Raw genomic sequence first — 15,300 nt, forward strand, 5'->3', positions numbered from 1 at the left:
CCTATGAAGACCCTAAGTTCTGTTATTTCCCAGTGCCTTGTTTAACTACCCTACACTCCAAGTTTCAAGTGTTACTAATTAGTACTACCATTTCTGTCCCATCTTATCATTTTGCTAATATGATAAGCTGAACAATATAGATTTGGCATGGGACATAATATTCCTATTAATTACAAGTCTCATTTTAAAGTTCATTTGTGTTTTCTGAAGACTACACTATCCCAAATGTGATGTCTTCAAATTATTATAATACAAAAAAGACAGTATTGTGTTTTATTTTTGCTTCCATTATTCTCAAACATAGCTATTTATTGGGTTTCCTGTCCTGGCTACTTCTTACCAAACCATGTCCTGTTTTCATGTAACCAGAGCCTCAGTAACTTTATAAGCCCTCCAGATGATACCAAAATTCAGCCATGTTGAGAAGTCGAGATTTACAGAGAGATCCTGATACTTTGATGTGAATATAAACCATTTGGTCATCTTGTTCAAACTCTACATTGGTATGCAGAAGCTCAGAGATATTGTGTTCCTACCAAGCTCCCAGGTGATATTCATTTGAAGACACAGGTTGTATAGTTAGGACATAGTGTACTACAAATATCTACAATATAGAGCCATTTTAGAACACAATGAGATCAATAAGTAAATGTATTTATGATATAGAATATATTTTTGTTCATGCATATATATGCTGATCAAAGCAGGTAATTAACATTTTAGTCCCATCTCTAACTTACCACTCTTCATGTTAGTAACCTTGTAAATTCTGTCTTCTAGCTCCTTCTAAACTCCATAATAAATTGTTTTGGATTATAATCCTCACATTATGATATAAAACATTAGAACTTATTCTTTTCTGTAATGGTGTTTTTGTCCCTATTATCTAAGCTTTCTATTTTTCTCCCCAACTAGCATGCATAAATTTTAATGATCACTCTTCTACTCTATTTTTATAAGATCAACATCTATGCTTCCACACAAGAGTGAAAATATACAGAATTTGTCTGTTCGTACCTGAATTATTTTACTTATTGTACCGTCCTCTGCCACTAATAGCATTTCATTTTTATTATGAATGAGTAATAACCCAGTGTTTCTGTGTACGCATTATTCTCATCCATACATATGTTGATGGCCATCTTTTCTAATTCCAAGCATTGTCTACAGGGAATAATGATTCAAGAAATATAGATTTAATAGATTGATTTCACTTCTTACAGATACATATCCAGTACTTGTATTTTGAGTACCATATGGTAGTTATTTATTAAGTTTTAGAGAGCATGGATACTGTTTTTCACAATACCTGCACTAATTTGCATTTCAATTAACAGTATGTCAGAGTTTTTTAATGTTTTAATTAATTCTTTGAGAATTTCATGCAATAAAATTCTATAAATGTGTAAAATATATAGTATTTTAAGTAAAATACTATAATTTGTGATTTTTACAGGACATTTTACTTCCTCCCTCAAGCTCTAGGGGTTTCATTTAGAATTTTACTATGTATGCTTGTTTGGACCTCCCATTCATATTACATGTAAATGATTGAGTGCTAATGAAAAGCACTATATGCACCACTTTAATGAAATACAGCTGAGGTTTTCACACAAAAAGCAATGTATTATACAATTTACCCTTTTAATAGGACTTAATGGCCTTGAAATGTGGAAGGCTATGCTCTACTGACCCTTAATCAAAGAACTTTAATAAGATACCTAGCAAATCAATATATAATCATAATAAAAACGTTAAATGAACTTCCAACAGATGCTAAACAAGTTCAACACATTTAACAGGTTGAGCCTATTTGGTATGATCCTTTCTGTCTGAAAAGAAGGCATTTATTATGAAATTAAAGCTTATTTACACTTAAAAGATCCCAGTAATACATAAGCTATTTTCTTCTTGAACAAAAATCAGGACACAACAGAAGCACCAGAATACATTGTAGTGTATCTAAGTTTGGGGGATTTTCTCAGAATTACCATGAAATGTTTTGCTTTTCATTTACATGCATCCTTTCATAAATGTGAAATGCCAACATTAAATACTAATAGTGCTGAAAAACTACTGAATCAGTTTTTAGGATGCAGCTTCTCCTGTTACTTTTTCCATCCATTACAACTCTACCTATAAGAAGATAACAGAAGTGTCATTTTACTGGTGTGTAAATCCAATTTCTAACATTCTGAGTTTTGTGAACTTCAGACTTCTTTAAACTATGACCCCATAATAGTCCTTTGTACTGTACAATTGTATATCTTTTCATTTCAAGCTATGGATTTGAGACAGGGGCTTACTTTCTATCTAGCTAAGTGTATTTAGCCTATGGTGGCCCCAAATATGCTTTGTAGCAAGGCTGGTCTCAAACTTGTGATTCTTCAGCCACAGCACCCTCCTCCAAACTAATAAAATGAATTATAGGTGCATGCCACCATGTCTGGCTCTATTGTACAGTTAACACACACACAGAGAGAGAGATAGAGAGACAGAGAGACAGAGAGAGACACAGAGAGATGGACAGACAGAGAGGGAGAGAAAGAAGGGAGAGAGAGTCGAGGCAGGCAGAAACAGACAGACAGACAGACAGTGAGAGAGATGGAAAGACATAGAGATATAAGAGTCTCATGTTTGATAAACTGTTGTCCAGGAGTTTATGGCACAAGTCAGAAGGTAGAACTCATCCATTTCTATCTTCCCATAAGATTATATTAATGTGATAAAGTAAATAGTACAAATAGGATAAATCTATTATAACTATGGGACAGAGATATGAACGTAATTTTGAAGATGGAAAGGGGACATAGTTACACTGATAAACTATCAAAGAAGAAAACATGATCCAGAAAACAGACATCTAACAAAAACACACCTCTATTTTAAATTTAAAACCTCCTAGGCTGGTAAAGAAGAGTGGGCAGATATGGGAGAAGAGCAGGAGTGAGTGCTTGATAATTGTTCATGTGGGCAATTATGGAATTGTCCACCAAATAATAATTTTCTCAGCTAACAAGCGAATAAAAAGAAATCCCACGAATCCAGTCATGCATAGAAGACAGGGAGACTAATCAAGCCACATTATTCATCATGCTCCACACTCTAGGAACTGTTCTTAGTCCTAGAAATATAATGAAATGCCTCAGTCCCTACTCTCAGAGAGTGTATATTCTCACAATCAAGTCCACCAACCGCCAAAATAATCCAGTTAACATGTGTGCTCTGTAATAACAGCCAAGGAAAACGAGGAAGAAATCAAGCAGCAAGGATAGAATGAAAAAATGGTATTTCTTACTAGGAGTTCAGGGAGGGCAGGTGTAAGAATGTAGCAAATGCCTGATTGCAATAAGAAGAATGAGTCAAGTGATGGAGGAGGCTACAATTTGAGGACTGTCAGGGAGATCAGAAAACAAATACATAAATAAGCAATGATAGAATTAGGAAGAACAAACCAGGTCCTTTTAAGTTTGTAAGAGCTATACTTGTATGGGGTGCAAGTCAAGAATAGCTCAGTTAGAATGAGGGATCCATTTTCCTGCACATAATCTGAGTAATCAAATCTAGAGGAGGCTTGTGCAAAGTTTCATCTCAAAAACCCATACATAGTGCCAAAGTATTGAGAAATTCCTCATCTCTGAATATTTCAAAGTTGGAGCTGGCTGGTGAAACCACTATTATTTTCCTTGCAAGCTGTATTTTTCATCATCTATAGGAGAGGGGTTGGTAAAGGAAAGGAGCTAGAAGCTTAGTCAGGGAAAATTATTATCCACTGCTTCCTCTCCTCACACCCCACTTCCCTAAAAATCTGAGTTTCTTTGGTTATAATGGAAACGTGGTTTTCAAATGTGAACGACTTCAAAACATGCAGGCCAAGGCAGTTATTGTATCACTCCAATCACCTGTACCCTATCCACTTGGATTGATCTCCTGGCAACGAGTTCTGATTATAGGTAACAGATTTTTCCTGGGAGGCCTCTTATTCCCTCCCTCATGTCTTCCTTTTAGACCTCTGCTTACTAGTGCAGGTGAGGTTAACTAGTCCTCGCATGCAACTGTAATTTATTATGGGGTGGAAAATTCTGGGAAGCATTCTGTTATACATCTGTTGTAATCCTGATGGAAATTCCTTTGGCGATGATAATGTACTGATAATTCTGCTGTTTCCTTGGCTCCAGTTTCATGTTTCCTATACCTTCACCATTGTTCCTGAAATCAACTCTCAAGGAAGTTCACACAGGTCTAATCTCATAATTTGCTTGTAAGAACCTCAGCTGAAAGTGTTTGTTTCTGGTATGTGAGATTAGTTTTGGCTCTTTCTTTCTCTTTACAACCCACCTATCCATCATGGCAAAAACATCAGTTTGGAAGTGAAAATTCTAGTTGTCTTCATTTGTCACATTTTGCTTTGCTACAAAATAATTCACCTGTATCTAGTTATTTTTTTTCCTTCATGTTTGCTGTTGTTGGCTCAAAGAAAAGTGTGAGGTTGACACTACTCCTGTTAAATGCATTTGATTCTAGACTGAATGGCTTACATGAACTTCAGGGATCCCTTATTGTCAAGCACATTTGTAATGCAAGCCTACAGAGCAGCTTTTGAATGTACAAATTTGGTATAACTGGGAAATATAACTTCAGAAAATCTAATGCTGTTGACTTAAATCACAATCTAATTCTAATAATTTACATTTCTGAGCTACTTCTAATGTTTCTTAAAGATATATAACATTATTTTTAGAGTCAATAACTTTGCAGAATAAGCAAAAATTGTGTTTGTTCTCATTGTAGTGATTGATAAACTGAAAATTGATGTGTTTAAGACATGTTGATATTCAACACACTGAAGGGCTGAACCAATTGTTAAAAGTCACACAATCAGATAAAAGGCTAAAGACAGATCAACTTAATGAAGTTAAAACCAAGTAAATATGGAAGAAAGCCATCACTCACTGCTGCATACTGAAGTCATATGTGCTTTCAAATATGCCTTTTTACAGGCAGTGTAGATGTGATGATTGGGAAGAATACGTTGCTAAGAAAAGCCGGAGGAGAAAGCAAAGCAATTGCCTAGAAATTACAACCTCATATAGGACAGGAGTCTGTCACTATCAGAAACCCCATGTGCCAATGCAATAACCTGTTTCTAACTCTGCCCTATCAGCTTGGATTGGCCTCCTGGCAGACAGCCACCTCAATTAGGCAATATTTTTCAAAACTGTGAGTTGGTCAAGTTTATCAGGTAGACACTTTTTCCAACATCTGATGTGAATATGGACTCAAAATTAGTAGCTTTAGTAAAAAGTTAATTAGTTTGATGAATGTTATATTTGGTAGTTGTTTGATTAATAAAATTGCTTTTAGAACACTTCAGAATTAAAATGATTTGGAAAGTTATAATTCCAGCTCAGCAACTGGAATCATCCCTTAAGATCGTTGATTACCTTTTCTATAGCTCATCTAGAAGGCAATATGGGTTTTAAGAACTACTCTTCATCTATAATAACTGTTTACACAGTGTTTACCTTTAAAAATAAGGAAAACACCACTGATATTCCCTGTCACCAGTATACTGAAGGGATTGAAGCCTATGGGATTTCAGCTCTGATAAGCCCAGATTGAAAATTTGTATCAAGTTTCAAATCATCTTGTCTTCTAAGGTCACATCGCTCACTGCCAAAGGTCAGTTTTACAATTTTATCCAATCTTATCCCCACCTGGACTTGACTCCTATATCCTTTAGTCAAAAGCGCATTACTTTGAAGTTGAAGGTTGTATCCAGGCAGGCAGAATAGCTTTACTCCCACCTTGAGTTGGAACAGATAATGGATTCTACAAAGCAGGTGTCCAACCGGCCAAGGTCATCACACAATGAGTCAGTGTTAATATCTGAATTGCAGTTAGGGACAGACTCAGCACATGACAGGTTAATTTGATAAGTGTCCTTTTGTCTTACTATCAGAGTGGTCTGAGACTATGGAACAAATCAAATGAGAAAGGATGTGACAGCCTTAGAAGGTTATATCTTTGCTAATCCTGTAGAGCCCAGCAGCAAAACACATTGTTGGATTTGGATGGTTTTGCTTCTCAGGGGCCATTTATTCAGTTTAAAAAATGTAGAGTGGAAATATGAAGTCAGTTTTCTCCTGACATTTCCAAGGATGAATACTTCTGAAGGACAAACAGGCAATCTCTCTTTAGAAACAGTCAAACCAACTAGCTCAGAAAGTCCTTCAGAGTTGCAAATAGAAGATCAGATCATGACTTCAAGGGAAAATGCAAAAAATTAGAAAACTCAGCTACTGGGAAAGAAGAGAAACAATGAGCACATTACAAATTCACGCATCTCTCAGCACTGTACTCAAGTTCCAATCCCAAATGCTAACCTAAAATTCAGACTCAAAGACACTAAATACATGAGGGATATGAATAACTAAAGTAAAACAAAATGGGTTTACATCTCAAGGATATTTTAAAACACACTAGATAAAAGATTTTTAAGAGAATCTTTGAAGGCATTAGTTAGGGTGCACAAATTAAGATTAGTTCACAACCAGGGATGTAATGTAATTATTAGAGAGCTTGCCTATCATTCCAGAGGCCCCTCGGATCAGTACCCTGCCCTGCTTGAACCAATTGTAGACATGCATGCCTATAACACAAATATTAAAAAGGCAAAGGCAGGAGCAGAAGTTCCAGGTCATCCTTGACTACACAGCAGTTTGAGGCCAGCCTGAAATTCATCAGAGCCTATGTCAGAACAAAACAAACAAACAAAATGTAGTTTGCTGTATTTAAGGTGATAGTCTACTATTTTGCAGAACATATAAATAAACACTTAAGGTACTATATTTCCATTTGTACTTAACAAAGGGGAGGCAAACATTTCTATAAATCATCATACAGAAATGAAGACATATAATCCCTTAAAGGCTTAACAGAGGGAATGCATATTAATATTGATTTATAGAAATTTGTCCACATTTCACAAGAGAGAATGCTCACATAAGGTGATACATTGAATTGAATTACACTTACAATGGATCAATATGTAAGCTATATAAAGAACTAAAAATTTTACTTACCCAAGCTCCAAATAATCCAATTAAATAGTGAACAAAAACAAATGATCTAAACAGACAGTTTTCAAAAGAAGTACAATGAGAATATGAGTAAAATTCTCAGTGTCCTTAGATATGAGGGAAATGCAAATTAAAACTACCCTGAAACTCTGTTAAACCCAGTAATAATGAAGGTTCCTAAAAATGGAATTTCCAAATAATTCAGCTATGCTATTACTAGGTTTATATCCCAAAGGAATCAAGGTCAGTGTGCAATGGAGATACAGATACTCCCATGCTTATCATGACACTAGTCATATAATACCTAAGTTATAGTATCAGTGTCCATCACTGGATGAATAATTAGAAAAAGGGTAGCACACAAGCATGTTGCAGTTTATTCAGCCATAAAGACAAATGAACTCATATTGTTTACAGGAGAAAAAGAATGGAAGTGAAATCATCATGTCAGACAGAATTAGTATGATTACCACATTTTCTTTTTTTTTTTTTTATGAAATTAAGAGGAGATGATGGCCAAGGAGTCTAAGATGGGAAATAGACCTGACTAAATACAATAAGTACATTGATAAAATTGTCACAAAAGACCATGACTCTGTATAATCCATATCTTTTAATAATAATAATAATAATAATAATAATAATAATAATAATAATAATAAAAGAACACTCTGAGAGCCCATTATATCTTTACAACAATGGAGCTCTATTTCTTAACTGTTAACCTAGATCTCTTGTTGCTTTGTTGTAGAGATTGTAACAAAATTTGTACCAGGAGCTCTGTCTGAATCTAACAAAGCCTGCTTCCTCCTTCAAAGAGTCTCTGTGCTGTCAGATTGTGATTTTTTTTTCTTCTTTTAAAATTACATTTTTGAAGTCCTAAAACCTTGAACCAATTGGTAGGTAAGGAGTGACAGATTCCTTTCACATAGGCAACTTTGAAAGGGATTGGGGGAGATAATTGATAAGTATCATTTAACTGAGTAAACAAATCATCAGGTGCTGAGAAGAAAACAAAATTACACCTAGCCCTATGACATTAAGGTGGGAGACTTAGGTAACCTGTTTTTCAGCTAGGCTGCTTGGAGAGTTATGAAAAAAAGATTGTTAAGCAGCAATAGCAAGCCTAATTAATACAGTCGCTTGAATATTCAAAATGACAATGGAATGAACAATAAGCTAACACTGTCAATGTGAATTCTTCTAGATCACATGATCCACAAGTGGTTTGAATCTGGAAAAGTGGACATGTACAGTAAGTGGGACAAATGTTTTAATAGAGAATGAGGATGAGCTTCAGCAAGAGCCAGCATTATGATAATGTTTTGCAGTATTACTTCTTGATCCATGCTGTATTCATTGTTGTCCTAAAAATAAAACTTATCCGTGTTTAATATTCTTCAACTATTCTAAACAAACTAACTCATATATAAGAACTATATCCCAGATACCACTGTCTGCTTTTTACATGTAAAGAAGCTTAAGAATTGATACATTAAGGAATTTTCCTATGGTAGGTTGAATAATGTGTCCACAGATGTGCAGGTCCTAGTCATAAGAAGGTGTGAATTTATTTATGGCACAAAAGTAGTTTTGCAAATGTAATTGGGTTTTGGGATTTTGAGATGCCAATACCCTTCTGAACTATCTAGGTGGATTTAACATAATCACAAACTTTATAAAAAGTCAGAGGAGGGGATGGGGACAGAAGTGGGACTCATGTGTCCAACAACCAAGGAATGCATGTAGTTTCTACAAGCTTAAGGAGGCAAGGAAATAGATTCTTCCTTAGAACTACCAGAAATGAATAGTGCTGTAATTTAGTCTACTAAAACTGTCTTCGTGTTTCTGGCTTCTCAAACTGTCATGTAACAAATTTGTGCTTTTTGTATTGCTGTAGACCACACATTTGTGGTAATTTTATAGCAATAATATGTTCCTCAAGGCCGTGGAACTACAAAATAAAAGAACCAGGATTTAAATGGAGTTCATCAGGTGCCAGGGCAAGTAATTAAGCCTCTGTGCCACATGGCCTATCACAGGCAAAACCCAAATGAACTGTTGAGTGCTGTGTCCTAAATGGGATATCTATATCATGCCTCCAAGACATAGGATGCATTATATAATATATGGCATAAAGACTGTAAGAAAAGAATTTTATCTCTTTTTTCTGAACATCACATAACCTCTGCACTTTTGACCACATAGAAGCTATAGCTACCCATACAAGATCTGCATTAAACAAAAATGAATAAATAAATAAATAATAAAACAAGGAATAGGAGGGATGGACACTAGTTGGGATGAAGAATGGGAGAATGAAATGAGTGGGGGAAGGTGACTAACTAAGAGATGACAATAGGGATGAATATGGTCACAGTAAATTCTGTACATGTATGAAATTGTCAGAACGAAAAAGGGAAATTTGAGGGTGTGTTCAATTTCTTTACATTTAAGTGGCCCCATATAAATGAAAACTGGGTGTGGAGAGGACACAAGACAAAGAGGAGAATGGAAGAGAGAGGTCCCATACCAATTGGTGCTCTGTAATCCCCTTTCCTGTCCAGTAAGGTCAAAGGTTTACACTCTTAATGTGAGGGAGCTAATAGGTATAAGAATTACCAAATTAGATATAAATCACTCAGTTGACTAGAGAGAGCCCCCTTTTCTCATGTCTGTGTGAGACTGAAGGAAGGAGGCTCCTTGACAAATACCAGTATTCAGCCTTTCTGATTCTTCTATTTGTCATTAGTATCTTAGGATAGTTGGGAACAGGGACAGTTATCAGCTTTCTTTTCTACAAAAGAATGAGAAGTTCTCACAGTAACAATCTGGTGATTATTGTGTTCCCAGGTTCAGTTACAAGTACATAACGTTTGCACCCCACCCCCAACCCCGCTCCTTGATTCAAGCATCTAGGACTTGTACAATGGGTGATTGAATTAAACTGAGCATCATCGCCTGGTTCCACCAATGATTTTCAAATTTACAATGCACATGTATAGCCTGGGGATGGATTTCATTGAAACTCACATTCGGTAGTTTGGCTGTGGCTGAAGAGAAGGCCTCCCGGTACAACGCTGAAACTACTACTGGTCTAGGTTTACACTTTTCAAGGTCTTAAAATGACAGCCCACTCTCCAAAACATTATACAAAATGCAGGCTATACAAATAGTGATCATTCCATAAAAGTTTATAAAGATGCCACAGAAATGGACTATTTTCTCGTTTAAGAGCGTCTTCTTTCAATAAAGGGAATAAATTGGACTTTGGAGTCTAATGGCAAGAGTTGGAACAGAGCCCTAACTCGCTCCCCCAGGTTTGCTATTCTCTTCTTTCCCAGGTAGGGGAAGGAGGGATAAAATGAGAAAAGAAGAGGGTCAACAAGCTCCAGCACTAAAAAGTTCCCCTCGGATTTCCAGCTTCTAAGGGAGTCTTTGCCCCTTTGAACTTCCGAGGTCATGAGCACACATATTCAAGTGCAAAGGCGCGTCCCCCTCTGCGCCCTTGTCCTGGCGGAGGAGGCGGACGCGCTTGCGTGCGCGCTCAGTATAAATAAGTCCCAGGCGGCGGCCACTGGGCAGAACCGGCTGCAGGAGCCTCGGGCCATGGCGGGTGAGGACCACCCGTGGCAGGGCAGCATCCTCTACAATCTACTGATGAGTGCGAAGCAGAAGCACGCCGCTGCTCCGGAAGACCCCAAGGTGCGCTTGGGGGCTCAGTGCTGGGGTTGCGCCTGCGGTGGTCAGTCTGTCATGGGCCGGGAGGGACTGCCCGGAGGGGAAACCATGTCCCTCCTGTACCGCTGCTGCTTTTGCGGGGAGAACCACCCGCGTCAGGGCAGCATCCTCTACTCTATGCTCACTAGCGCTAAACAGTCAAGCACAGTGACTGAGGCGCCCACAGTGCGATTCGGAGCCCCGTGCTGGGGCTGCGCCTGTGGCAGTGCAGAACCCCTGGTGGGTAGAGAGGGGCTGCCAGCCGGGCGGGCCCCCTCGCTCCTGTACCGCTGTTGCTTCTGTGGAGAAGAGCACCCGAAGCAGGGTAGCATCTTGTACAGCTTGCTCACTAGCGCCAAGCAGACGCACGTGGCTCCGGAAGCGCCCGAGGCACGTCGTGGAGCCGAGTGGTGGCAGCTGTCTTACTGTACAGAGAGTGTGGATGGCCCAGAGGGGCTGCAGAGCGCACAGGCCATGGCATTCCTGTACCGCAGCTACCTGTGCGGTGAAGAGCAGCCCCAACAGAGCAGTGTCGCCTCCGGCACACCCAGCAGTGCAGATCAAAAGCCTGCGGCTCCAGAAGAGCAGCCGAGGGCCCCCTGGTGGGACGCCTCTTCTAACGTGCACCGTCCATTGGCACTCAAGAATCCACAGGTGGTGTGTGAGGCAGCATCAGCTGGCCTGCTGAAGACGCTGCGCTTTGTCAAGTACTTGCCCTGTTTCCAGATCCTGCCCCTGGATCAGCAGCTGGTGCTGGTGCGGAGCTGTTGGGCACCCCTACTTATGCTTGAGCTGGCCCAAGATCACCTGCACTTCGAGATGATGGAGATCTCCGAGCCTACCGTGCTACAGAAGACGCTCACCAGCAGGCGGCAGGAGACCGAGGGTGCTGAGCCCGCAGATCCCCAGACCACAGAGCAGCCACAGATGGTGTCCTCCGCGGAGGCTGGACACCAGCCCTCAGCCGCTGCGGTCCAAGCCATAAAGAGCTTCTTTATCAAGTGCTGGAGTCTGAACATCGATACCAAGGAGTATGCCTACCTGAAGGGGGCTGTGCTCTTTAACCCAGGTAAGCATGACAGCCTTTTGCACTGACTCTCTAGGTCAGCAAAAACAGGCACTTAGGAGTTTTCAGTGGCTGTAAGGGTGTTGGAGCCCACGTGAAGCCTCGTGACAGACTTTGCAAAGCTGATGGACAAAGTCCCGAATTCCCCGCCAAGTGGGTAACCTTCTGACAGAAACTTGGTACTGGATGGGGTGGGTGAGAAGGAAGCATTTTACTTGGCACTCTATCTTTATTATCTGCTACTACAGAAGTTTCTGCCTTCCTGAGACATGGCTCTCTCTTCCCTCTCTAGCTGTCGCTGAAGTCCAGTAGCATAACTGTTTTTTTTTTTTTAAAGTTTTTGCTCTTTCACGAAAGTTCTTCATAAGTTCCTGATTTCCAAATTTCCCTTTAAGAGCTTGTGTTGTGTCCTGGGAGATATGCTTCTCCCCTCTGGAGTTCCTAGTTCAAACCAGCCCAGATTCTGCCAGTCTGCAAATACAAGTGCCTCAGGTGATTCTTGACATCTGACAGTTTTCTCATTCTTTCAGCCAAATGTTATTCCTGCACTATTGAGATTCAAAGGGGAAACCAAGGTCCCAGCTTTCAGAAGTCAGTATTTCCAGTAGTTTCCAACTTACCTTGACCCTGTTTCACATCCTTTCCCTACACACACACACACACACACACACACACACACACACACACTTTCTCATTCCCTCCCTTTCTCCTTTTCCCTCTCTTTCTCCTTCTTTCTCCCCTCCCTCTCCCCACCTCTCTCCCACTTTCCTCCCTCATTTTTGCCTATTTTTGGGTCGTCTCTCAATAGGAGTTTATCCCAAGTTGTGTTTTTAAATAATAATGCAATCCCATTTGTGTACAATGTAACATTTGTGAAATGTGTGGCCTCTTTTTCCTGATTACCTTTCTGCACACCTTTGTCTTTATGTTTATATATAAAACAAAGATACACAGAGGTTTATATTAGATAAAAACACGTAAATGGGTTTTAACATAAGGAGATAAGTAAAGGATAAAGAGATATGTAAACTGTGGAGACCATCTGCCTTTTTCCTGTTTCACATTGAAAGGAAGTTTTGTGTGGGTGGAAAGGTACAAGTACCAAAGTGGGGCTGGAAGATGTGAGGAGTTGGAAAGGAGGACTAAACAAAACAATATGAATGACAAGGCCATAAAGAAACCACTTATTTTATATGCTAAAAGGGATTTTAATACAAAGAAAAAAAGTAGTTACTTTAAGGAGAGAGCCAGGAGCTGTGGTGTGAAGCTTTAGCAAACCACAAATCTATGTAGACCTAGAGAAACTTTCTCAGTGGGATGTACACCCAATCAAATAGAGATTAAAGCTTGAGTATCAGGATAGAAATAGAATGGAGGATGTTACTACATGGGCTGTTCTAGTCAGAATTATAATCTAGATGTGAATTGTTTCTTTATTGTGTTGCTTTTTATGCTTTGGTATTTGCCTATAATAGAAATACTTCTTTTTTATCCAGATTATTGTTTTGTTTTTAAAGCATGATGCTTTTAAAATAATCATCTGTTGAATTCTGTAGAAAAGGGAATGGAAATTATATCATCATTTAAACCAAATCTGTTTCAAAGTTGCTTTTGAATCATCTTACAATCTATGATGTTTTTATGTTTATCTTTTAACCTTTTAATGTCACCAAGATGCTTAAAAAAAGACTTCTGCCAGTATTGTTCTCCAAAAGAACCCCTTGGAACATTCATTAGACTCTTATTTTTAAAACATTTTTCCAATGAGTAAAAATATTAATCCTTAGCATTTAATTCATTATGTCCTCTAGAGTAATATCAGCTTTGACTGCAATAATGTGAATAACAGATGAGTTACAGTTTATGGCTGTGAAGTTTACAATCTAATAACTAGACAGTATAACTGTTTCAAAGAATGGCAAATTATTTTATTAATCAGATCTTTATCTTTTCACAGAACATGAACTGGAAATGTGATACATTCAATTCTATTCTAAATGTGCTTTTGTTGGCTCACCACGAGTATTTTCCAAATGTGTGTGCTACTGAATATCCAATAGAAATGAGTGAATGATCTTTCATTCTGAGAAGTGTCACTTATGAAAACTTAGAACTGTTTTAAGCATGTTTTTCTTGCCCCCAGAAAACCCTCTTAACCAAAAAGCTTGAGCACTTTTGAATTGGGAAGGAACAAAATCTTAATGTGGTCTAAGAATATAAAGATCTCTGTGGTGAGCTGTTTAAAATAAAGTGATTTTTTTCTACTTCCAGACCTGCCTGGCCTGCAGTGTGTGAAATACATCCAGGGCCTTCAGTGGAGAACTCAGCAGATCCTCACTGAGCACATCAGGGTAATGCAGAGAGAGTACCAGATCAGATCCGCTGAACTGAATAGTGCCCTTTTCCTGCTGAGATTCATCAATACTGATGTCATCACTGAACTCTTTTTCAGACCCATCATTGGTGCAGTCAGCATGGATGATATGATGCTCGAAATGCTCTGTGCAAAGTTGTGAAGGAATGTGGGCTATTCAAGTGCATTTTACCGTAGAAGAAGGGGAAAATGTTAGCTATAGGCAGAAGAGTGCTAAATATTGTGAAAGCAAACTTTCTTGTATTTTTACATGCATAGTATATTTGTATTCAATTGAAGATATACTTTAGTTACAGACAATTTAAAAATTTCTCTGCTTCATACTGGTTCCTTATAAAGGAAAACATTTGCTAACAAATAACATATCTCCATATATCTTTAAGATAGGGGTACTATGATAACAAGCTAATTTCACAAATGTAACTTCTCTTTCCATTGACTCTGCAAATAAAATTTATAATATTAAGTTTTAATAAAATTTAAGGCATTAACAATTAAGTTGACTGGAGAGAGTTTTCTTGGGGTTTACATCTTCAATTGTTTTTAACCTACCTAACGTAACTGAGGTTAGTTATATAGGCTTCCTCTAACTAGAACACAGTAAAATTACAAATATATAGAAAGTGTTCAATGTGAATCACTCTGCAAAAAAAAAATTATTTAGGTACCAAGTCACTCTAATGAGTTGGAAAAGAGTGAGCATGTTTCCTAAATCAATGTTCTCAGTTGTCAGTTAAGAGTCTACCTTTTAAGGAGGCCCACAAACAGCAATCAAGTTAACTGTGTTCACTCTTTTTTTGTGTGTGTATTCTAGCCCTTTGACCCACTGTCAGAATGACTTTAAGCAATAGAACTACACAGTGGTGTGAAATCAACCTGTAACATGGATGCCACACCCTTCAGGAGACCCAGGCCTATCAATTGAAGTAAATCTTATCAATTCAAATTTAAAATTCTAAGGTGACCAGTAGTGGCTTCTTATTTCTTAATCTTTTTTTTTTCACCTGATCCCTCTCATCTGTGGCCAGTAAATTTTAGTTGACCCGGGCACCTTCCAA

At 38.3% G+C, this 15,300-nt stretch overlaps 1 protein-coding gene across 1 annotated transcript; it reads left to right on the forward strand.

Moving 5' to 3' along the window:
• The first annotated feature begins 10,597 nt into the window (after positions 1-10,597).
• On the forward strand, positions 10,598-14,740 carry Nr0b1 (nuclear receptor subfamily 0 group B member 1). The gene is made up of 2 exons (XM_051179369.1): positions 10,598-11,871; positions 14,140-14,740. Exons 1-2 carry the CDS (start codon positions 10,692-10,694, stop codon positions 14,382-14,384), a joined length of 1,425 nt encoding a protein of 474 aa, XP_051035326.1. The 5' UTR covers positions 10,598-10,691; the 3' UTR covers positions 14,385-14,740.
• Positions 14,741-15,300: the final 560 nt, after the last annotated feature.

Source organism: Phodopus roborovskii, unplaced genomic scaffold (genome assembly GCF_943737965.1).
Source record: "Phodopus roborovskii unplaced genomic scaffold, PHOROB, whole genome shotgun sequence".
NCBI lineage: Eukaryota > Metazoa > Chordata > Mammalia > Rodentia > Cricetidae > Phodopus > Phodopus roborovskii.

Bases quoted from the DNA above. Each gene is read 5' to 3' on its own strand.
- Nr0b1 (XM_051179369.1), top strand. From the start codon at position 10,692: ATGGCGGGTGAGGACCACCCGTGGCAGGGCAGCATCCTCTACAATCTA. The intron at 11,872-14,139 runs GTAAGCATGACA...TTCTACTTCCAG, and splicing joins GGCTGTGCTCTTTAACCCAG to ACCTGCCTGGCCTGCAGTGT.